This window comes from Falco biarmicus, chromosome 5 (genome assembly GCF_023638135.1).
Source record: "Falco biarmicus isolate bFalBia1 chromosome 5, bFalBia1.pri, whole genome shotgun sequence".
NCBI lineage: Eukaryota > Metazoa > Chordata > Aves > Falconiformes > Falconidae > Falco > Falco biarmicus.
Genome location: NC_079292.1, coordinates 1,430,278 through 1,456,555, shown reverse-complemented (window position 1 = coordinate 1,456,555; position 26,278 = coordinate 1,430,278). Strand labels below are relative to the sequence as shown.

Sequence of the window (26,278 nt, the reverse complement as noted above, 5' to 3'; positions counted from 1 at the left end):
TGTGACGGGTGTGATGGGGCTGTGGTTCAATGACATAAGTTGTTTGCACAACAGTTGGTGGAACAAGAGAATTATGGCTACCACCGCCTTGGCCGCTACTGCACATTTTCCCTTCAATCCTGTTCACAGCAATCACAAATTGAAAAGAAACATCTTGTGCCGCAGCATGGGCACAGGCACACGGCAAGCCCTCGCAAGAAGTGGCATCTAGGAATATTTAATTGGTTGTGAAAGAGATGTCATTTCACAAATTTTAAACAACACAAGCACAAAGCTATCTCCACATGACAGCCAGCAAAAAGGTAGCGCAGAGGCATTCTGGAAACAGAATGAGCCATTATTTCCCTCCCAGCAGCCATCAGGGTTGAGAAAGACTCGTGGACTCCTTATGACCCTAGGCTGTGCATTAAAGTTTGTTTAGTGTTTTTTCTGTGGTTATGCAGAAATAGCTCACTTTTGGAACAAACAGCTCCAGCAGCGAGCGTGCAGACACACCCGTGCCTTCATCCAGTCGTTGCTGCTGAAAGGAGGGAGCGATCATGAATGATTTGGCCGTTTCTTCTGACAGACATACCTTTGGGGCATCTCAGTGACAAGCTTAACTGGAATGTGGCTACCAGTCACCTGGGGGGCTCCCGGAGCTAACCTGTGCCATAGAATGCTTTCCACCAAAACCCAGACAGGTTTGGTCACACTCCGCTACTCACAGGTGCCTGCAGGCAGGCAGGCTTCATTCTGTTAGAGCTCTTTCAGGACAAAAATGCTTATAAATGTAGGACTCGAATATATTTTGTTAAAGACAGACTGGCATTTAGCATCTGTGACAGACTAGCATATTAAATATTTCAGTTGCGTGCAAACCCCTCTGTGTAGCTCAGCGCTCCTGGTCTTTCCCTGGACTGGAGCGGTTCTGCTGCTCCTGGCATTTCCGTGTGGAAGTTCTGGGTCATCCTTGCTCTGACATGTTTGAGAGCTTATGGATGGAGCACCAGGCTCCAACCAAATTACTGAAAGAACTGGGGTAATCGAATTGGAGAATTTCTAGCTTCTGTTTCCAGATCCAAAAGCATTTAGTCATTCTGATTTTATCTCCTTGCAGCACCAATACTTAATAATTAAATTACTGAAACAAACTGTTCTGAAGATTATGATGTCAAACACGGCATTTTAGAATTTTCTGCAAGTTTACTATAAAATAAATCTCTACCTAATATTTAATCTCATTTGTTTTTTCACCTGATTTTACATTTCACTTGCTTAATAATTAGCATTTCTGAAGTTCTTTTGGTTACAACACAAACACCAACAAGCTGCCTATTCACTGTAGAAGAACCAGTTCTCCCAGGAGAATCTTCCCTGTAGTATATGAAGACAGATTGTCCCAAGGAATGCTGGTAGAAAGGGCTGAGTGCAAGGCTCAATAATAACAAGTATCAATACTTTAAGATTAATTAAAGTATTATTAACAGAACAACATGCAAAAATTGCTGGCATGACGTAACAAAGTCTATTCTATAAAACACAGGCAAAGGACAGCTGCAAACAAAGAACAGCATCTTTTATCCATCAGTCAAGGAACTACAAGATAGCTTAAGGTCAACATTTTAGATATCTGAAGTTGAGTAAAACAAACTATCCAGATTTCTTATTCTTATTTGCACTTACAAGCAACTGTTACTGGTGCCTGTCCTGTACACCACGTGTCAGCAGTACTAGCAAAGGAATGTCATCAGCGTCTCAAAAGCATCACTTGAGTTACAACTGACAAAAGTAATTCTAAGCCTATGGTCAAAAAAGACCAAAACCAAAAAAAGCAAGGTGGTGTAACTCAGTATGAAGGTAACTTAACAGAAATATTCACTGGAAGTTCAACTTCCAAATGAAATTGGTTCTATTTCAATGTTACAATCTCTTTTTTCTGAACGCTTCCAAACACTCCAGAAAACAATAAAAAAAACAGAGAAAAATTTATTGCTTTTAATTATCCCAAAGTTTAAGATGTACAAAGTATTGAAAAAAAAATACTTTCACGTTGAAACCTGGTATATGAAGTTAGTAGATAACAGCGAGATTTATAGTTCAATTTAGAAAGACCAAGCAAATCCCACCCAAACCCCAAACTCAAAACACAGCTGGGACACGCTGACACAACTATAACGAGTGACCAGATGTTGCACTGACTGGTGAGCACTGCTGATTCAATTCATCGCCCAGATAACTTCCTTGGCAAGTTCCAGAAAGGCTGCCTGCCCTGCCAGCGGAGTGCCCGGCGAGCAGCCCAGGTCACGCTGCAGGCATGCTGCTGAGATTCTAAAGCTACTGCACTTACTGCTTACACCACGCAGCAGTCCCTGCGCCTTGGAGTCTGCCACACCGCCACCCTGCAGAAATGATTTTCCACAGAGCTGCTGAAACCTTAAAATCAGAATCGACCACATATTTCAATGGGAAGCGAAGAGAGAAAAAAATATTTATCCTTCTGACATTTCCACTGAAACCAAAAGGAAAGTGCGTGCGGGTAAAAATAATTTTCTGAATTTGCTTTTTTTGTTGAGCCTGAAACAAAAATTGTAAGGACAAGTAAGATCAATGTTACATGTATTAAGACACATTTTTTAGCACTTCCCTGCTCTATTTAAGTTCTAGTTATTGACATACGTATAAAGTTTATATTGTAATAGGTCTAACAATAACCTTTTGGCAAACTTAACCTTCCATCTGAAGTACTGAACCGTTACATTCAATTTCTGTAGCAGCAGTTTAGATATTTAATATTAAAATATTACATTTTAACTATTGCCAGCAACTGTCTTTCTGCTACTACAATGGAAATCTATTCAAACTAAAAGTCCTGAGATCTTGCGTTCCTTGCTGCAAACAGATGATGGAAAAGTGTTTTTAAAAAGGAGCTTTTCCCTGATTCCAGTAGGTGGCAATAGCTCTGCCCCAAAAAGCTCAGAGAAACTGGTGCTTCAGAAGGGGGATGAAGCACCGCACCCCTGCCCACACAGGCAGTACTGGGGAGGCTCTGGATTAACTCCACCAACACAGCAATACTCCACTGTCAGCCCTAAAATTCACTGGAAATCACTAATGTAACTGAAAAAGGAGCCCCAAGGAAATTTAAATAATATTGTAAGGCCACTTATACCAATATAATTATTTCACACCTGATTTGTAAGAGTGAGCACGTAACATAGTGTTGCTCTGGTTTGATTTGTGCATGCAGGTGCAATATCTATGCCAAATCTAAGGAATTTTATAAAATACAGAAATTGTAACTGATTACACTAACTTTAGCTCATGACATCTATAAGCAATGGGTAGCAAAGTCTTCACTGTTACATGAAACTCAAAGTTTGGGATCCGACAGCAGCAGAACTCAGCAGAAATCGAAGTAATCATCTATCTTTGATGGCTTCTGACAACTAAAAAGAACTTGACATAAATAAGTGCTTTTTGGCAATAATTATTTTGCCAAGAAAATATGCTAAATGGGAACATACATAATCTGAATCACAGGTCTGAAGAACTAAATAATCATGCAGAACCTCAAACTCGTCTCTCATTATCATCTATGCAAAGCTAATGTGACAGCTGTGGAAAGCTACAGGAAAAAAGAGTCTATACATCCTACAAGCAAGAAGAAATGCCCAAAGTGCTGCTGTTCAGAAGTATGACCTACTATCTGACAGACTGCCCATATCCTAGCCTGTACTAACTGACAAGCTGAGTTAAAACAAGGTCACAACTTTAAATCAAATGAATCAATAACTCCAGCTCATCTTGTGCCAGTGAGGGATTGATGTTACTGCCTCCTTTCTCAAGGAAATGAGCCACACATGCAGACAGCACATACAAGAATTTATATGAATTAAACTCATCAAACATACTGAATTATTCAACAGTCCTAATGCAGAAATATGTTAATTTATTTCCCCTCATAAAGAAAAATCTCCTCTAAAAACTTCATCCTTTTAAGAAGGGAAGACATCAGTTTTACTGTATCAGATGGTGTGATTACTCAAGAGTTACTTATTACAGAAAAAAGGTGTGTAAGATTTGGATTAGTGATGCTGTTAAAGGTATAACAAAAAATGTGGATTCCGGATCCTCTATGGAGGGCTGTGTTCGACCCTACTGAATGTTCTTTATCAATAAATATCCCCAACCACGTGCACCTTTCTAAAATATTTTCCACTTAATATTTTAAAATATTAAAAAACAGAGAAAATTTCAATTTAGTAAATCTATTTCAGACTGTAAAAACCTGACGGAATTTGCTGAGACAATTTTCACAGAGAACTTTTATTTAAATCCAAACTTCAGCGTCAATGACCAAATAGATGTGAAAAACTACTAATGGAAGTAGTCCCCTCTCAGAAAAAAAATGCACATGCTCCCAAATATGAGTCAGTTCCTTTTGCTTTGGCTCCAAGGCAGAAGGGGAAAGCCCCCAGTCTCTCGCACCAGCAGCTCCCTGCACACTCGCACCCTCTGGTGAAGCATCCTCCTCTGCCCCTCTCTCCAATCCCCTCGGCCGAGGAGAGCGCCAGGGCTGTGCTCTGCCAGGGCTGTGCTCTGCCAGGGCTGTGCTCTGCCAGGGCTGTGCTCTGCCCCTGCTGTGATACTGCCCTGGGAGAACCCTCCTGGTAAGGCATGGACGTCTTTCAATCTGTCCCTAAAAAGACGAGCAGCTGAAGAAGCTAATTAGCAGCAGGCTTCTACAGGCAATAAATGACACTCTTCTCCAATGTACATTTCATAAGGGGGAAGAGAGAGAAAAAAGCTGCAGGAATTATCCACGTACTCTAAGCAGACTGACAAGAGACTGCCAATTCTCTCATACACGTTGGCATTTCTTTGCCTTCACTTTCCCATCTATCTTTCAGACATGCTTTTTGCATGGGAAATGGTATTTTCCTTCTAGTCCCATTTCAGCTGATGACAGAATGACTGAAATGAGCAGAAAGCTTGCACCTTCAACAGAATGTAAATTCAAATTTTAATCACCACAGCATCTTCTTCCTTGGACCACTTTTAACCGATGAAGACACTGACTCAAACATTTTCCCACCACAACTTTTCCTGACACAAACCAGCATTTGGACATCTTTTAGCTCAAGGGCCACTTTTGCTTTTCTATTCCAGTTACCTCAATGTTATAGCACCTGAAGTAGTTGTAACAAGTAACCCAAACAGCTGTCAGCATGTGTCTCTTCATCATTCTCTACCAGAATGCCTTTAAAGAGTAAGGTCTGGAAGCAGTGTTTAGTGGCAAAGTGCAATAGAAATAAACAGGTAGAGAACAAATGTACAAACAATGTTTCAAACCAACCAGTCCTGCTTTAAAATCCTACTTTGCACTGGGTGTCTCCAACAAATATATTTTGTCTTCAGCATATAGTCTAAACGTTTCCAGAGCCAGAATACATTCATTTCATAAGAGGACTGACTACGAGTCTGTTTTGTCCTCCCTTTCAAGCATCCAGAATTTACCACTGGTCGAGTAGATATAATGAGTTAGAGCTATTAATAGAAATTACTAAGTGATTACCCTAAAGGAATGTAAATAGTTTCACAGTTCAGATTATCATGTTGCTCTGCTCATTATTTTACACCTACAAAGGACCTAACCTTAGTTCAGGTATTAGATCCAGTCAAAAATTAAGTAATAAATAAAAAGGGTTTCCCCCCTTGAACATTTAAAAAAGTAATGAAGAGACCGTATCTTCTGCTAAAGATCAACAAAATTCCACCCTCAATGTAAATTATTTAAGTACATACATAGATTTTACCGTATTTTTAAATGCTTAAAGAGATCTTACTATGGTTATGAGGCCCATCACAAAATAATTTCCTTTTAAAAGAACTGAAAAATGTGATGCCTTGAAGATTTGAGCAGGAGGAGTGGCTGAAAGGATCAGAACATTAAAATTGCACCTATTTCTCAGCCTACTGCTGCCTCACCAATAACAAAGGCTTCATCTACGATTGAGGACACAATATTCTGCATCACTGTATCCTTTTCTTCTTCCTATTTGCTCTTACCAGTTAGCAGAGATGGCATTAAAATATGCATACGAGATTTCTTAAGTTCCTCTTCTACCTCCCTAGCTCTCCAGAATCGCACCAGTATGTGCAGCCGTTAGACTGTGATTACACTAATAGCTCCTCCCAGAAAAGACCTCGTGCCTTAGCTTAGGCTGACAGACTGCAAACAGTTTCAGATCTTTTCTTCATTTCTCTTTTTGCACACCTCACTAATGTATATTAGATATTATTATGCTGAAGTACACAATCCTAACCAAATAGGCCAAACAGCATTCCATCCTGCCACCCAGTTGCTCCAGGTTTCCATACCTCGTGGTAGTGGTGAAGATAATAAATCAAAATGTAACTCTATTCGAAACCACATACGTTTGGGGTTTCTTTTCTAGATGATCCCGGACAGGAGAGGGGGTTTTCTATATTCTGGTTCCTACTGAAGTGATGAATATTTCAATTTAGTAAACATTTAGCATATTGCCCAGAACGGAATTTCTCTAAGAGTACTGGTTGTAATCGCAGCTCTTCTGAGTGCTGCTGATATACATGCAGATGTAAATAATCTGTAGAACCTGCTACTTTCCTGAATCACTTACTCCCTCTACTATCTTTCCACTTGGCAACTGTGAGAGGCATAATCCTTTGTATAATCTGCATCTGCTGATCTGAAGACTTGGTAAAATAAATACTAGTTTCTCCTCTAACTGCTGTTGAGTTAAGCAGCACTTTTCACTGCAGGCCCTTGTACAAAGATTCCAAACCACCATTTCAGCAATAAAATCTTCTACCAATACTTAATGCATGACAAAACAAGCAATGTCTGCCCCCAGACAGAGGAGTGCTTCATTCCTGGAAGGCTGCTGTGGTGCTAGCCTTTCTGTGGTAACAGGGAAGGTCTGTATACCCATTCCCCACCACGTACTGAAAATGGATTCTCAGTCTTTAAATGTGTGAATACGTACATACATTTTTTTGGCGTTAGTAAAGCAGACACAGCAACTTTTACAAATGTACTTGTCACATTGCAAAAGACAGTGACTAGCAAAACAAAGTTAATGAACTTATTTATGTCTGTCTTTATTCACAAGCAGCAAAAGGAACCTGACATTTCTAGAAAAATCTAATGTCGCTACAAAGAAAAAGTATTCTAATCATTTTAACAGTCTCATCTGGTATGCATTAGACAACAGGCAACACTGTATGAATGTAAAGCTCCCCAGAATACTCCTGAGGCTGTGGCAGACACTGGCATGCTCCCCACTGGACATAAACCAGGCTGTTGTCTGAGAATCCAGCTAACGAGCTCCCATGTTTTGTTTGGTTTTTTTTTTTTTTTAACCACTGGCATCTAGTTAGTGTCCAGGCTCAAATGCCAAGTCATTAGGCACATTTCTGCAGTGGAAACTCTCCTGAAGCTGGGAACCATGGTTTGACTGCCTGCCTGACCTGCTTCCTTACATTACCCAGGTAATTTAAACCCACTTTTCCCCAGAAAAGGCTTCCGAGATACAGTCAAACTCCTCAGCAAACTGACGTCCATGAGCAACAGGCACACAGTGACACCTAACAGCATTGCCGAGCATCTGTAAACATGCTATTAATTTTACATGGAAGGAGCGAGCTTAGGAGAGCACAGGCCAGAGGAAAACAACAAGCTTCCCAAACACAGAGCTCTTCTGGCACTCCCCTTTTGCACTAAATGCCCTTAGAGAGGGAAATGCTTTTTTATAATGGGGAAAGCAGGATTCTTCACGAAGCATTAAACTCCCATGGCAGGGAGATGTTCCTCTAACAAAGTTAATAAAAATGGCTGAAGAAAGCAAATCACTCAGCTCCTCTCCCTTTATAGATTTCTGTTCCCAATCCTCCTCCTTTGGGGACTGTGGAGACCTACCAGCTAATTTTGTGGACAGGATGGCTTCTAGGCTTGTCTCTGATCTGCAGATGATGTTATTATTTCTTCATAATTGTTTACTGTATAAAGTCAACATCTTTCTCTCCAGAGGGAAATCGCTCAGAGTCGCTTATGAGAGCCTTTTAGCTCACAGTCATGGGCCTGCTGTGCTCTTGACAACATACTCATGTCAAGGTTAATGTTGTGTCAAGGCACTATTAGCAACTCCTTTCCTTGTGTGGTTATTCTTTCAACTGTAATAATATTAATGCAATTTAAAGTTACTTCTAGAGCATTCTTGGCTGGCCTTTAGGGTTATTGCAATTACATGGGAAGAAGTTTCAAAGTTTCTGAGAGTACTGTGGGAATAATTGCACTTGTGGGGAAAAAACTCGATTTCAGTTTGCACTCTGAAACCACGGATCACCTCCACATTCAGTGGAGTCCATCAGAGACAGACTCTGCCCATAACCTCTGTCATGCCACCTGAGCTGCATACTGGAACCCTCCCATTGCATACCCATCTGCAAAAGCAAGATAACGCCCTTTATCGGCTTCAGGGACTTTACAATCAGTGTTCATGAAGAGAACAGAACTGCAAGCCTTTCTGTGCTATTGCTCAATGCAAAACTTCCCTAAACCTTGCAGAAGAGAGTCCCAACACAGAACCCTCAGGCTGCACTGACAGAGAAGACACAATTCTTCTTTTATTACAACGTAAGAATATTCTTGCTCACTGTCTTGAAACCGCCCTTGGCATGCCCCTGGCAGAGCCGGAGGCGGCAGGGTTTGCTTGTCAACAGTTTTGTTAACTGCTGCGGTAATACCAAGGGCAGCAAAGCACCTGCCTGTACTGCTGTCCTGGGCGAGACGCTCCTCTCTGTGTTATATTCCAACACCAGTCAGGCTTATGTAACTGATTAAATAATAAAAAATAAATCTCTATTCTTTGTCTTACATGTACAATCTTACAAGTGTACCCGCTGTGTATTACCCATGCTGCTTCAAGGCCTGACTTGGACTTGTTCAGATTTATTCTTACGCTCCCTCCCTCCCTGAGGGCCACCGAGTTCCCTATGTTCAAAAAAGCCAAAATGCTATATTCGTCTTGAAAAACGTTTGGATGCTCTAATTGTCTCCCTAGGTTTCTATGACAACAGCAGCAACATAAACAGCCTTGCTGGCAGTCACAGGAGACTGAAATCTCTGCTCTCTTCCCTCCCCTCCCCAGAACTTCTCAATGTAGAACATAACTGAATAAATATGATTAACAATGCACATAGAGGCAGTGTCTAGTACACCAGGCTGGCACTGGGGAAACTTCTTGCAAATAAAAATATGTTACAGTATTTCGTGATAACAGTCAAAACATTGCCTGTTACCTCAGTGTTATCGAAGTACCTTGGGATCAACTATGAAGAACAGTGCAAAGCTATAAATATATAAACAGGAGGCTTTTCTATGTCAGCCTGTGTGGCTGCAGAGAGATTTAAAAGTATATAACAAGGTCTTCTCTGTTGGTGCCTCTAAGCACCTCTTACCTTGCTGGTAGGTTACGCATCAGGAACAGATAAGCCCCTGCGCGAACGTCAGGATGGTTGGGGTTAAGATGGCTGCAAAGCTACGTGGCTGTGCACACATTGTGTGATGTGACCATAGGCACCTCTCCGTGGCTGCAGCTCCCAGCTTTCCAGCAGGAAAATCATGAACAGAATGGATCGCAGCAGCAGTGAAATGCTCTGCACAGCATCATCAGTCCGAGTCCAGCAGAAGCTGTTTCTCTGAACCTCCTGCATCAGGCAGGCTAGCCAGAGCTGCTGCTTTGGCTGACAGGCAAACTAAGGTCCAACAAATCCCAAACAAATAGCTCAGATCTTCCTTCTCTCCCGAGCAAAATGAATGGCAAAATAAATTGGCCATAAGAGGCCAGTGTAACCCTGGAGGTTTTAAGCTACTTAAACTCATTCAGCCAATACCGGATGGCATGAAGCCATCAGAATACACAGGAGTTACAAAGAGGCCACATGTGATAATTAACGGTTATCAGCTGTCCACAGATCACAAAATCATCTTTCGAATTATTAAACCAGTGTCTGACCACAAAAATGCCATGTATTTTTAGAATAACTGCCACTTTACGTCTAGCTTGTGACAAAGTAACTGAAACGAAGGGCTGCAATTTCAAGGATCAGCATGGACATAATTTCTTCACCAGCACTGCTAGTTTGTCTTAGGCACTTGTTCTCCCTGGGCTGCCAGAAAGGTACAGACAACTCCTGCTGCTCAGGGACACAGCCGGGGATGTAACTACGCCGTTCTCACCGCAGTCATCTTCTCGCTTGGCAGGGAAATCCTACGGCTTTGTAGGACTGATTTTGCTGTAAAGCAGATTCAGGATTTGAGGAAGCGGATCTGGGGGTGGGTATCTGAATGTGAACCCTTAGAAGCCAAAATCTATGGGTATTCCCTCTGGCCAGCATGCAGAAATTCACCTGTCTGGGAGGAGGAGGAGGAGAAACACTTGCCCATTCCACAGAGCTGGGAGGGCACAGAAGATGCCACCTGACATTTCACAGCTTGAAGGACCAGCTTTTAGAAAACTGCCTGACTATAAAGACCCAGGTGGAGGCAAGATTAGAAATTAATGAAAAACACTAGAAATTTGGATGAACATACTATCTTTGGAAAAAGAAATTTGGATATTTTATTGGTTTTCCATCTTAAGGCAGGACTTTCACTCTGGCAACTACCAATATAACAATTTTAAAATTGTTTTGTTCTTCTCTTGAAAGATTTTGAACAGGGTCCTTATGCTATGGAATTATTGTACAATATGGAAATACTGTATTTTGCAATATGAAAAGGAAATACTCCTTCTTTCCTATCTAACTTGCTCCAATAGGCTATACAGCAAGGAGTGCTATGTGAGAGTGAATCAGGAATATAAAAGGATCCCTGATGCTCACATTTACTATGTTATACAATAACACTGCCTAATAAATAAAGTTTGATTTTATCTATCAACTATTCATAACAAGTTTATGTTGCCGTTTATGTCTTTGTGCATGCTAGTACCATTTTGCTAACCACAGACATGTTACTTAAAACTACAGTATATATGAAATGAATGTTGACTTGGCATGCTGAGATCTGTTACCTTACAAATAGGAGAGTTCAAGTGCTGCAGAGCACGTCAGGATGTTAGGTAACATGCAAGGTATGATGCATATCATTGAAGACAGTCACAGAACAAGCAAGAGGGATGAGATTTTGCAGTTTGCATGATTATTTATTAATAAAGAATAACAGCCCCAAAATGATCACAGTGCTTTTAAATTAGGATTACAAAGAATATAAACTACCCTGCTCCACATCTGGAACGAACTACTAGGCACAACATTCTAACAGTACTGGAATCAAAAGGAGGGTAATTTTAGAATAATTTAAAATTAATGATTCTAGAATTAGATTTTTTTCATAGCTTCCAACCTCTGTCCAAAATGACTCACTGCCACCAAGGCACTTGGTTTTAACTTCTGAGAAATACACAGGAAAATTAAAAAAAAAATAAATATCAAAAAGCCCAAACCACCACATGAATGCCTGTTTTGCAGGTATGTTTACGGCATGCTGGTGGCACAGAAGAACTACAGCGAGGAGGTTTTCTCAGTAGTAATTACACATTTTATCAGCAGTAATTATATAATTCCCTTGTGGCACTGAGCCATCTTAAACTCTAACTCAAGCCCTAATCATTATTAAAGTATCAATAAAGCCTTTACAGGATGCTGTTCCAACTCATAAAGCCATTCCTTAAGAACAGTCAATACTTCAGAAAACCTGAACATTGCTGTGACTTCACAGGAAATCTTTGTGTTAACAAAAAGAGGTGTGATGTACTTTGCAGTTGCATTGGGACTTATCTACGAACGCACACAATTATACAACCTAACTGCAACATAAGGCATGCTGCTGCTTTTAAGCACAGGAACACAGAAATCTGTGGCCACAAAACATGCTTTTGACAATGTGAAATTTTCAGATTTTTATCATTTTAGATGATTCAGCTGAGTAACTCAGTTTCTTTAGTAGGCCAATATTGAAAGTGTGGTTTAATTAAAGCATTTTAAAAAAACATTAATGCAGAGGGTTTTAAGTGTATACCTAGGCAATATGCCACCTCAAATGAATGAAGACTTCAGGTAAAAGCTGTTTTCCTAATTGCTAGTGTACTTTTGCCATACTTTCTAAGTGGCAGACTACACCGAACTGGCTGCACGCATCAGGGTCAAGGCTTTTATTTAGAACAGTTGTTAGAACGTAATAGCCTTTTTTTGACAATGCCAAGTTATTTTTTTCTTCCACAACATCCTACGAGTAATATTTTATGTGAAAGCAAAAGTGTTTTCAATAGCATAAAACACACCAGCCCACAGAGCACAAGACCAGAAAATCTTGAGAAGTGACATACCTGCCCCAAGCTGCTTTCATTGTAGAATCTTTATCAACAGGAATGCAGGAGGACTCAACAACACTTGATTTATTCAATTTGTAGCAGAGACCACAATCTGGATCTAACATACATCCATTACAATAGCTGAAAGAGAAAGAAATAAACACTTAAGCAACACTTTACTCATTTGTACATGTCAAAACCAACAGTATCTCCTTATCAGTCTTGGGATGCACTGTAGTCAGGTTGTCAGTGTTGGAGACAGATAATAGAAACTGCCCAAAAACTAATAGAGATCACTTTCACCTTCCTCTGTACCACATTTTGGTGGCCCAGCTGCAAATCTCCCAGTGACACCTGACCAGGCTGTAGGAGAATTCACTTGTGGGATGAATTTTGATTAAAAAAAGATAGACCGGGGTTGAAGAGAAGGAATAATACATCATACCTAATAATCAAACAAGAATTTGGGCACATACAGATGCGGGAGTCAGTCTGAGATCACAACACCACGCGTCTCCACGTGGGAACTCGGCACCTGATTTCCCATTCAATGGACAGAGTCAATATGTCAACGGAGGCAATTCACATACAGGTATCTAGTGCCCAACAACATTCCACCTGCCCTTCACCTCTCACTGCAGAGTGTGCAGTGATCTTGTAGATCATTACCACGCATCACACTTGTCAGCTCTGCAAAGATGTCTCCGATTTCCTTGGGAGCCTCAAACACCACCAGATGCTTACATTTAGGCAAGGTTTCCTCAATGCAGCCTTGCAAGCTCTTCAAATGACTACACGGTAAAACTGTTCTCTAGACTGCACTGGTTGCACTGACCTCTTTCCCACTGACTCTGCTGGGAGCCTAGATATCAAGCGCCCCACAGATACTTCACTTAGGTGTCAATCTAAAACCTGCCCCTGAGAACAAACCGAGCAGGATGGAGGCATGTGAGCTATGAAGGCATTCCAAAACCCTCCATGCAGTGCAAGTTATCTGAAAGCTTCTAGCTCAAGCTTCCCCAGATCTTGCAAACCCAAGGCCATTGCTACTGTGGTTAAACTGCCCAGATGTTTATCTTCCCCAGAAGCCATCTCAGATTCAGAGATACATTCTCACCAGTAAAGTCCCTGATACAGTCTAAAGGGATATCTTTAGGAGTTAAAATAGGAGGATAAGAAACTGCAAAACATGGAGCAAGTCTGGAAATCTGAAATTATAATTAAAAATGTAACATCCGGAAACGTATAATTAAGGTGCCCAAAATAGCTTCAGCATACATCCCTGTAACAACAAATCCAAGGAAAAAATCCTTTCTGAGTGTATAACTTTATCACAACAAAGACTTGGTGAATGATGAAATAATCTGCTTAAACTGCTATATCATTATGAGAAAACATAAAAGCAACTGTACAACAAAGTTCCAAGAAACTAAATCAGTAAAGCTGATAATATCAGTTTTAAAAGTCTGAAAGCACATGCTTAAAATCTAGTCACTCAAACTCTTCTTACTCTTACGTTTCTAAAAGAGTTACAATAAGGTCAATTCATAAGGTCCTTGGCAAAAAAAGAGTGTTGGGGAAGTTTTAAAAACAATGTCTTCATTTGCATGTTTCTATTTCTCCAAAGTTTCAGAAATGTGTGCACTTTTGTTATTATATTCTTTCTAAATTATGAAATTACTTCAGAATTTCCGTGTCGTCTACTTTTTAGAAAATAAATCTATTTTACATACAACTTCGTCTTGCTTAACTGATAGGTCAAATTCTGGTCTGAACATCTTTTTTTTTTAATACTAGGAAAGCTACATTAAATCAGTTCTTAATAGAGATATAAACCACACAAAACATTTTTACAGTGGAGGTGAAACAGAATTTTCAGGTAAAGTCAATCACGTATTATCTAACTGTAGTAAATATTCCCTCTTTTGCTAAGATAAATGAGAAAATTGTAACTCTGTAATTATCAATTATGAAAGGAAGGATAATTCCAATATTAAATTAGCAAGACTTAGTTACATTTTATTAATTCATATTAGAACAGCAATGGGCAGCAAACAAAACAGTTGACAGGAACAGAAGACAGCAAATTAATAAAAACATTTTTGTAAATCACGAATAATAACATTAAAAATAACAAAAAAATACAGCATCTTTGAGTGAAAAGAATCCTATGATATCAAACTGGACGCTGATGTATGATTTTCATATAGTAGAACATCTTCCACTCCAATTACGTTGTGTATCAAAGTACTTGCTAACAACATCAATCTATAAAAAGACCCAGGGTGCTAGCAAATCCACCATGGCATCCTGGCACAGAACACAGCCACTTCCAAATACTATGTGCTATCAAGTGCAGCACTGGATTTTTAAGTCAACCATGCGTAAATTATATTCAATGTGAACACCATGTGCAGAATTTAACACATTAAAGCGGTCTTTAGACAACAATTCTCTTTGTAAAATTTCAGGGTTCAAGGGTTCTCTAGATTTATTCTTTTGGGGTTTTACTTCAAGCAGAAATACAGTCAAATAGCCAGCACCAGCAAGACACAGGAATGCAGAGAATGACAATGAGACACACTGATGAACATCATCTTTATAGTGGTGCTAGCAGACAAACAGGATGGGGACAGGGTGCCTCGTCATTTCCTTCAGTGTCCTCACAAAAATCAGTGCATGAGATGAGTAACAGAACTGAACATTGTCTACGGTTAACTCCACATAACCTCTTATTTGTTGGGTATCAGTAACCAGCCAACTGGGAAGCAGAACGTATCTTACTAACCTGCCCCACTCCCACCACCAGCAGTCCAGGAAAGACTTGAGAAATTTGATTATCGCTTTCAGTGCCTGCCTACAGGGCTGTTAGCTCAGCTGTTCCTTGGGCTTTATTTTATATCAGAGAATCACAGAATCGTTCAGGTTGGCAAAGACCTTTAAGATCATCAAGTCCAACTGGTCTTGCAGTTGGCATTCAGCATAATAAAGGCTGCTTGATTTCACGTCATGCTAAATGTTAGAGGTTATAGTTACTCATAAAAGATTAACTAATTTAACATTATTATTTTCCACAGCTTTTCTGAAGCGTGTCTTTCACATTGAAAACTTAAATGACAAATATTTGTAAACCCTTTACCTTTGCATTAGGAATTTCTGTCATTAGCTATATAGTGAGTTCATACTATCAAGCTTTGACTTTAGGTTTTAGAGACAAGACCAATTTGCGTCAAGGGAAACCCAGAAATTTAACATACAAGACTTAAAGCTCTCTCAAATGTAACTCTCAGCAGACTTAGGGTGGGTAGTTGCTGTTCAGAGCATCTAGCATTCTTCTGTGCCCTGTTTAATCAGCGATAAAAAAATTTTATGTTGACTTTGACGAGGTAGTCATCACTTTTTCCAAGATGAAGATCAACATTTTTCCTCTAAAAAAAACAATATACACATTAAAACTGTTTTGTAACACGGTAATCTGTATCAGTTAACAGACTGATGATCACTGAAGATGCAGTATGAAATAAGGAAGACTTTTTTTTTTTTTAAAAGCCATTTAAAAACAAACAAAAAATCATGTGCTGAGGCTTTTTACTCTTAATATCTCTCAAAATATGGAAATAAAATACATAGTAGTTTCAGGCTTATGCTCTTCTTCATTCTAGCCCCATTAGTATTTGCTAAACAAAAATATTTGAACAATTTGAAATTGAGCACATATTCTTACATACGCTCATAGTGTTGTAAATAACCAAGGAGACACAATATAATAGGAAAAGAAATGCTCAATATACTTATTGACATGTAACTATCTGCTACAGATCTCCTTCCTGTCCTTAAATGTACCTTCTTACCAGCCCTACCCAAATAGATGCCAGTATGTATCTATAAAGATACTAATACTTCATCAAATCTGCAGCAGAGATCAGTTACAGTCTTGAAAGCTATATACCGGCATATTCCAGGGTGTCTATGTAGGAAAGGAAATTTGCATCCAATTATAAATGGGAAATATGCTTGTACTTTATCATGAAATATTTATTTTCGTGCTAAGGTTATGAGGCAGTGCCTTGGAAACAGGTTCCTCTGTGACGAGCCAGTTGAAAATTCCCAGGCAGGATGGTTCTCTATCAGACTGACAACTCTTCAAGATTGAAATACCTCAGAGAGATGATTTGATTTTGATGAAAGCAGACAGCATTACAGCAGAAAGGTTTTATAATGTGCCCAGTTTCCTCCCTGCTTACCAGCTGGGCTCCTAGGCAACCCAACAGAAAGGCGAGCATCTAGAATTCAGATGCTTCAGCCTATGTAGCAGAATAACAACAACCAGGAATGTGAGGCTCCAGAAGTCCAAAGATGCCTGGCTTCTTTGCAGCTTCAGTGCTATGAAGTCTATAGAAAAGCTTCCCAGTAGCCTGGCCTCTCAGCTTATTGGGAACTGCCATGAAATGGGATTTCTGTGTTCCTGCCTCATTGTCAGTGCATGTTTACTGACGGCCCATTTCAAGACCAGATATCCCCAAACCTGCAAATCCTCACTCCGTTCTGCCAACACAGTCAAGGCTTCCATGCTCTTATGTCCTCGCCAGCTGACCAAATGGAATATCTGACATCTAGAAAGCCTGACAGCACTAACTCCAACTTGCTAGCAATTTCTTGCCGGCCCAGCACTGTCAGCTTTCAGAATGCTCTGCTCTGGAGCAGCCTGCCCGATTAACTGTCCCTGAGGTTACGGGTTGATCACAAAGATCACAATGCCCTGCTCTTCCACAAAGGAATTAAAGTATATAGAAAAATTATTAATTAGCTAGCTGTACACATTTTTCTTGATACCAAGATTACTGTTTTCTTTCTTTCCAACAGTGTAGTTAACAAGCCTGTAGTGCAGTCTCTAAAGAGATTGAATAAAATCTCTGACCTGCTAAAGTGACCCTCCAGATGAAAGGTTGTTCATAATTGCTTCTTCCTCTGCTTTTCCCACACTGCTTAGAATACTTCATACTTACATTTGGTTTGTCATTACATTTTGTGCCTTAAATTTGTAAAATGACCTTCTAAATAATGATTTTCCTACAATCCTCAGAAGCCTTTTAATTTGAGCTGCAAATTGTACCTTGCCACTTCTCGGTGAGTGATTTAGCAGTAAAAGACCTCTGCTCAGTGCCCTTGCTCTGCAAGTGCCATTTCTCTTTCTGTCACACTATGTTGTCTTTTTCGAGCTGAACCTCAATTTCTGAATCAGTTTCCACTTTTGCCACATTATAAAGAACTTCTGGTTTTGCCTTCCATATTCTGTTATCTGATTATAAAACTGTAGCAGTATGTCCCTATCATCCAGTTATAGAAACACAAACTGAGCTTGGTAGCATATTATGGACTGTGTAGTTCTTTTCCAGAATGTAACACCTGATTTCACAATATTCTACTACATGGGTAGCATTAACAGCCACTGGGAGTATCAAAAACATCCGCAACAGGCACTTATTGGGGATGTACGCTTTCCATTTGTTGTGGACTCATCATTTTCACTGAGCGTATGATGCACATACAGCCCATGTATGTGAAGCAGTAAGTTATATGTGAAAATATGATAAACTCTCAACATGCAAGTTGAACTTGATGAACCTTATGAGTCTCTTCCAACTTGAGATACCCTATACAAGACATGTTGCTCATGTCCTGTCTTCTCCACAGAGTAAATTCCACCCTCGTGAGCTTGTTGAACCCAGTGCTTCTGCTCCACATGTTGCAAATATTCATGTTCCTGGAAAAGGTTTTCCTCATAGAAGTGTAGGAAAAATAAAAAATGCCTCAGGCAGGAAAGGCTCGATGTAGGGACAGGAGGGTCTTGTAATATCTACTGAGGATTAGCACATACCACCCAAAGAGAACATAAGCTGCAAATCACCACAGGCTGGAAAAGAATGTCACTTTGATTGTGCTGCTCTCCACTCTTTCCACCTTGCTGTTTGCCATACTGGAGACATGACCCTGGGCCAGGGGGAGATCGTCCATCCTACCTACAAAAAAGGTTTACCTTTTGCTCTCATGATTGGTTACGCACACAATCCTCTACCTCCCTTAGCATATGGTGTAGGTGCTTTCCAGCTCCTTAGAGAAAATCAACAAACGGGAATCAGGCCTTCCTTGCTTCTGTGCTAGTATTGTCCTGTCTACAACCAGAGAATGCCTCTTCCTCTGGCCCCAACTGAAAGAAAACGGCCAAGACAGCCAGGCTGAGGATCACCAGTCACGCTTATTCAACTGGACTCAGCAAGGGATGCAGGCAACCGATGAATCAAACAAGAAATTGAATTCAACAAAAATATAAGTACTGTTGGACAACTACTGCAGTAGATTTATCAGCTCTGTTGACATGAGAGGACATTGGTGCACTTAGCTTTCACCCAGCTACACGATTAAAGAGCTTTGGGGTTGTTTTTTTTTTTTTTGAAAATTGCTTGCTTATAGACAAACTCACTTCAGTTAGTTATTAGGACCTTGTTTAAAACTGCCTGATGCTTGCACCTGAGGTCTCGTGCTGTCTGCATGTTTGCATGCTTCACTGCACCTCAGGCATGAAATCAAGCATTTTGTTATACTTCTGATGAATCCTGTGTTGCTTCCAACAGCTAACTACAAGACTCTGATTCAATATCATTGGCTAAGAATATGGGGGATACTTTAAATAGTTAAAATGTGGGCTAACTACAAGACACAACTTCAAGCTGTCATATCTGGGACACGGAAAACACAGTATTTCACAAAGAATGAGAAAAACCCACTCAGACTTCACGAGCACTTTCCTGCTATTAAAGGAGACCAAATGAGAGAAGTTTATTTGTTGAGGTCTACTGGCAGTCAATTAGGTAACACATGTATCCACTCAGTGATGTCCATAAAGAAAAGCTACCATTTATAATCACAGTACTCATATGCTACCTACAGTTCTGTAAATTACCACGCAGCTACTCCAACAGATCTAAATCAAAGTTACACTCAAATATGATCAACCATTTTTCATCTTCAGATCAGGCTCCTGCTCCATCTAGTTCACTGAGACTGTTCTTCAGTGACTCCTTCCTAGGTAAAAATTCCAGACCAGTACTGAATCCTTACTCTTCTTGATATGCTAGACATATAAATAGATCAGCTCTCTTCGAACTTTCCTTAAACCCTCTTTTCCAATGACTCACATGCCTAAACTAAGCAACAGTAAGTTTTATATAAACTCAGAGCACCTGTTTTCAGCATCTTGGTCTTTGCTACTTTCACTTTAGACCTGAAGAGGACCTCGATGGCTCATCCATTTTTCCTACCTATCAGAGTCCGATAAAAGAAACTACTCTCTACAAACTGCTGCTTTGCTCAACTCCTTAGATCATCACAGCTCCACCACTACTACTATAAGCATCATGTCAGCAGACTGTGCTGGGATGCTGACATCACATGAGAAGCGTCCTGATCTACTTGCACATAGATGTCAATTGTCTCTTGTCTTGGATGATCTTGTCTTTTTCTGAATTTATAGAGCCCCCAGCACAACAGCTTCCTGATTCATGCCTGGAACTGAGCAACACAGATAATAAATCACAGAAACAACTGACTTACATGTGCCTTTACTTTGAACGTAATGGCAGTGTCCGTATAGTACTTTGCTTTTAAAACTAGCCTACCAAAGAGACCCTACACATAGATACTATACTCCCAGTTTCTAGGCAGATCAGATACAAGCCTTGTCCGAACTTGATGAAAATCATCCTTGTGTGACTAAAACCTGCAGACCATATAAAGCATAACACCTTCACTTTGAAAAGTTTAAAAAAAATAATTCCCTGAGCATTTTTTCAGGTTTTGTTAAACAGTGAATTCTTAGAACTATTAGCAGAGCTGTGAAGTGTTGATGGGTTACTATATGAATAAAACAACTTGTTTCCTTGGTAATGCAGAAGTTGACTCAAAAATGAAGTTAAGTGGAAAAGTTAACAGTGGTTACAGGGTCTGAATTATACGCACAGATGTTACAGTTCAGGTAAGTCACCCTTCAAATCTTTATGTTTAAATTGATGAGATGAGTTTTTCCTCATTCACATTAAAGATGCTTCCTACAAAGAACTCGCGTATTCTTTCCTATCTCTTATGATTTTACATTGAATTATAAGTTTTGATTGATAGGAACAACATGCCAGCAAGTGAAAAATCATTACCAAGCAATATATCCTTCTATTATCTACTTTAAAAAGTTCAAGACCCTGTTGAGGTAATTTTACAGTTCTAGAACGTAAACTGTCTATCAGATTTTTAATTACATTTCATAAGGGCTGGCAAAAGTATTCTCAAATGTGTTTATCTCTTTACATACTCATAGTTTTCTGACCTTAATAGCAGAAACGCATTACTATATTTATGATTGCTATTCTCAGTTACCAGAATGACCAGTAGCTCAGTCATTTTGACATTAGAAACAGAAAGTGAAAATCACATTTAAAAATCACTGGTTCTATGATACAGTGACAGTATGAAGAAGACCGACATCTAGTCTGCAGATATATCAGCTTGTCAATGACTTTGCAAAATAAAGTACAATAGCCAGTATACTTACTATATGTATCCTAAAGCTGTTAAATAGAATAAAACCAGCTTCAGTTGCTAGGTTAGCTGAGTTTTTCAGGACTGATCACAATTATATACTTTTGCTATATTTTATTAATTATAAATAAAATACATATTTCTGCCTATTAGCTATTCTGTAAAATTGCTCTGTAAGGCTACTAAATATTGGCGCCTTCATCTCAGTGGTGTATATTTGTACAATGAGTTTAGGAACATTAACCACGTGAGAGTGACTAATTCAAAGATGAACAACAGAGCCCTTGTGTACCCAGAACAGCTGGCACCGCCTGTATTGTTTTAATCAAACTCTGAAGACAATCAGCTCGGGAAGGAATCTGAGAAGGTCCTTGTGCACAGGTATCATTTCCATGGGATAGGAGGATTATCCTAAGCTTAACACAAAAATTACTGTTTTCATATAGTTACTGAGGTGAAAAATATTGTTTATGCAGAAGAAATGCACGTCATGTCTTCTACAGCTGACCAAGTCTCAAAAAGTTGCATTAAGAGAGACAGACACATGAATGAGACAAAAAGACCAAGAACACAAGGCAACAGGACAATGATAATTTTCCAGAAATGGATGAACATCCCAGAGAAAAGTAGAATGAGACAGTCACACCTTTGATTCTTCAAAGATTGGGGAAAGGTGGTAGGGTAGCTAGTGCACATGGCCAACCTCGACCTCCTTCCAGAACCAGCCAAGTTCCCAGTAAAAATGCGAACACGTTTATAGAGTTTTGAGTAGTCAGATTAACAATAGGAATGGCTAGCTCCTCTTTTAATTTCTAAGATGAAGAATCTTGGGATGGTGTTGTTTTGCATTGTTAAATTTATTTCTAAGATGAAAAATCTTGGGATGGTGTTGTTTTGCATTGTTAAATTTACCTCTGAACTTCTCTGTGGCCTTGATGATGAGTAACAGATCAGAGCTGCTGCAGAGACTAAGATCAAAGAAAAGGGGTGGTCACACTGCAACAATCTATGCCATCTTACATGGGCTGAGTGTGAAAATGAGGTTTGATTTAAGAACGGCACACAGACAAGCTCATCTTGCCCCTCCTCACTGAGACAACCACCTACTTCCATTTGCGAGGAGGCAAAGTGAATTTCAGGGTTCAGTGTGTTCTGCTGGATTTGCGTTATTTCCATGATGTCCTGATGACACATTCAGGTTTTTATCATTTAATTATGGATTACTTTGTGGCTGTTGATCAACTATGATACTGTACATCTCTACGCCAAATGTAAAAAATTTACTTTGTATTTGCAGCGTATCTTACTGGTTTGTAATCTTACAGGTTTGTTATTTTACAATTTTGTTACCTTACAGGTGACTTGTAACTCCGTTTGCATGGCATGGCTCTTTCAAAACATGGTATTCAAGCCCTAGGTGCTTTTTTGAATTAGGACAGTGACTGTTCTTTCTTTGCTAGTCTGTTCTATCTGCATTGTTATTCTAGCAGCAGGAATTAATCTGTGCAGAGGAATATGGATCTGAGGGAACAACAAACGAACAGACTGTTTGCAGTAGGTCAGCCTAAGGCTTCCATAACGGACACCCACACTTACTCCAACCCAATGGATTTGCAAACATAAAAAGCATTTTTACTCCACATGGTATCAGTGAAACTTCTGTCAGAAAAAAAAAATAAGTTACTGATGTTTTTATAATTTACAAATACATTTTGGCAAAGACAAATACAAGTTGTATTTAGGAAACACCTCCATACCTCTGAGACAGCCAAGCTGCAGACAGGTTTAGACTGACTAAGTGCACCTCACCTCAGAGAGCACTGCATCACCATCAGATGAAGGAGGCTATGTGTTGCATTTGTGTAGGCACATGTATCTAAAAGTGATTCTGATGGCTATAGGGAGCTGGCATTATGTGTTGATCTTCTGAAGTCCTGCTGTCTTTTCCTTTTCCAAAACGTTCTGAGACCTCTTCAAGGCTTGCAAGACACAATGCTAAGCAATATGAGGTACCAGCAGTTATACCAAAGCCAGCTAAAACACGGAAACACGGATTAAACAGCAGGAGATCACTGCCATTAAATGACTTCATTTTACTTTGACTTGCTATCTTATTTGTAACTATCCCTACAGTGACATATGCCATCCTACATGGCTGCTATCTGTACAGCTCCTTTAATGCCATTATTCTTAGAGCAGCATAGAAAATATACTGGGCTGGCAGTATGCAGAGTAGACTTTTACTTCCAAATCCTCAGATTTAAGGATCTCTTTGACTCAGCTCCATAACTGCCATGGGGAATACCTCCAGGGCTAAAAATAAGAGAGGTGAGCCCCACAACATACAGCTCACTCTTTAGCTTTTCTTTGGTTTGCAGTCCACACCTTCTCTTTCTTCCAAGGCCAAGCATGTTATAAAGTTCTTCCAACCCAACTGGAATGGTGAAAACACCATCTACTTTCTCATGACAAAAATATTTTTTTAGATCTCATTCAGCTTACTGACCACGTGCACAGAAAGCAGACATAGTCATATCCTGAACAGCCACTGTTCCAAGTCAAATATAACGTGCTTGTATGTCATCCCCTCCAGAAATAATTCAGATAAAGGAACACATTAACACATATTCTCTATGTGTAGCTACAAGAGCTTGGCAGGAAGGCATGCTGAAACTAGGCTCCTTCTGGAGACATCACTGGAGACAAAATGTTTAAAATGTTTTTCTTACCTTGATCCTTGCCAAAAGCAAACAGTATTTCTTGCACTTACTGCTACCCCGGCTAAAGACACCTGAGAATTTTGAGGCTTCCTGGAATGGAATCAGTGGCTGATACCACCTCCCATAATGGACACTCATATGCATGATGCTGACGGAATATTCTACCTTTGTCTCTAGCAGGGTCAGGGTTTGGTGATGTTTTGAAGCCCAAATATTGATATCCCAAATAAACACAAGTGCAAAAGTTCTTATTAACCATATAAATCCCTATTTTTTTTTTTAATAATTTTAAATAGCGGGTGCTGTAGCCTAATTCTGTGATTTGTGGGCAACTACCTCCATTTGTTAGTTTCAATTCTCCTAGCTTCTGTGTCTTTTTAGTAAGGTATAGTATAAGATTAAAATAGAAGCACCTAAGGCTTTCTCATGTATTGCTCATTATTTCACATCCTCCCATACATGTTCACTTCTATCTTTAAACTAAGAGAGCTCCTTCTATTTCAAAACACTCTCAAATGAAAACATTTCTGTTCTTCTATTGCTCTTTTCTAGATCCTTCGAATTTCTATCATATCCGCTTTTGCTCACTTCATGTCAGAAACAGAAATCATGACAGATCAAAAGAATTCCGATACTTAATGAAACAACATGCCTTTATGAGAACTACTTTTAACTTGTCATGCTTTTGCCCAGAAGGGCAGGCTAAGCGTGCCTCAGTGAGTCTGAATTTCCCTCCTGACTAGCTGTGGTTAACTGGAAAACAAAGCCTGTGTTGAATAATTTTTGATTCCTTCTTAAGGTGAACTAGCCATACATATTTCTTCTATGCACATTTGATACTGTTTGAGGTTATATGATCATCTAGCTTTATTAGATAACAAATAATGAGTTCTGTAAATGGTGCATTGGCTCTCTCCAGACATCCTTTCCAAATAGTTAACTGAAGTCCTAGGCAAATCCTTCTGACATCCTGCTATCAATGTTATCTTATTCTGAAAGGAGAGCATTTGGAAGCTCTTTCCCCCTTTGATTCTTTTAACCAGATTACTTGCCATTTGAAAAAGCTGTATAGACACATTCCAAAATTTGCAAAGTATAGTTGACTCTGCAGTAGAAAACAAGTAAAAATATAGGGGTTTGCATGCAGGGATCTTCATGTCTGGTAGTATCTAACGTTGTAGTTATTAGCGTCTATTTACACTCTTTTGAAGACCTTCTTCCCCCTCCCCAGGAGTCTATAAACGTTCAGACCCTCAGAATCTCATCTAAGACACTGTGCTGGCATATGAAAAGCCATGAAACTTGTAGCCAATATCGCAATGAAACTAGAAGCACACTTCTCATTTCTTGAGATTTCTCTCTATTGCAAACACATGTAAAACTGATTTTGAACGTAAGTAAGAATTTCTTTAGCCACTTAACTAGTCTTCTCTCAATAGGGAATTTTCTAGTCTGCCAGCTAAATAAGAGTACTCATATGTGAATTAAAACTACAAAATTCAGAAAACGACACTTTCCTAACACCCTAGAATTAATGTTATTTGAAACCATGACTACATATGAAAGTGCATCTTTCTACCTACAATAGGAAAAAAGGTCAAAAAAATCACATTTCTTTTTATTTGTTTGGTCTGTAATTATCAGAAGATTATTTTTTTTTCCACTCAGGAAAAGAAAAGGCAAGCAACACATCTTCTTGAAGTGTTTACAGATGTTATACAAGACAAATCTACAAGTAGACAAATAACAGCAAGCATTTTTGCAGACTACTTTTAAAATATTCCTAACTTTGTGTCCGCTATAAATCGCAGCAGGTGTGATATAACAGAGGAGATCTCAAGTGTGGAGTTTGCCACTTTAACCACCTTATTTATTCAAGGAACTCCATGGGAGTATTCAAAGCATTTAAGCAAAGAGTCAAATTTTCTCTACAGAGGGAAGTTAGGATTCTAACCTGAGGTATCTGGTTTAGTTCCTTGTACTAGACTTCACGAATTGTCTACGACACACTAGGCTGTAAAACTCAACTCATCAGAAACAATCTTCAAGAAGATTGGATGAATGATCATGAAATCTCACCTGTATTTTGTGCAGGTAGAATTTTGATGTGAAGGATCTGGTGGATTAATTGTGATTCTTGGCGAGACCTGAGCTGATAGCAAAAATCCCGAAGCTAGGATAATAAGTGCTACAGCGGTACCTAAAAATACAGATAAAGAACAATGTGATATTTTTCTTCAGAGAGCATGAAATAATCCTCTATTGAACTGAACTATGCTTGGGAAAGCAAGGCACCTCATTACTATGCATACAGCATTCACTAAGGAGTTGTGATGAGAACCTAAGAAAAAAACCCTTTGCTACCTCCACATCTTAAATTAGTTTAGATGCTAAAGTGCATCAGGTTTAATATCCAGATATCAAATGAATAGGTTGAGACTTTTTTTTTAAAGTGTGGAATTGAAGAGTGCATTAACAAACAGGTATTTTGGTGTAGAAAAAAATGCAGTAAAGGTAAAACTTAATAGTGACTTCGAAATCACCACACTTCTTCCCACTCCCACACCCATA

At 39.4% G+C, this 26,278-nt stretch overlaps 1 protein-coding gene across 2 annotated transcripts in view; it reads right to left on the bottom strand.

Moving 5' to 3' along the window:
* SLC2A13 (solute carrier family 2 member 13) overlaps positions 1-26,278 on the bottom strand; it is a 169,355-nt gene that overhangs the window by 18,903 nt on the left and 124,174 nt on the right. For both annotated transcript variants that reach the window (XM_056341392.1, XM_056341393.1), the window contains exons 6-7: positions 25,787-25,907; positions 12,414-12,539 (exon numbers count right to left, since the gene is read on the bottom strand). In XM_056341392.1, the coding sequence (XP_056197367.1) occupies positions 12,414-12,539; positions 25,787-25,907 (247 nt within the window). The remainder of the gene's footprint in view (positions 1-12,413; positions 12,540-25,786; positions 25,908-26,278) is intronic.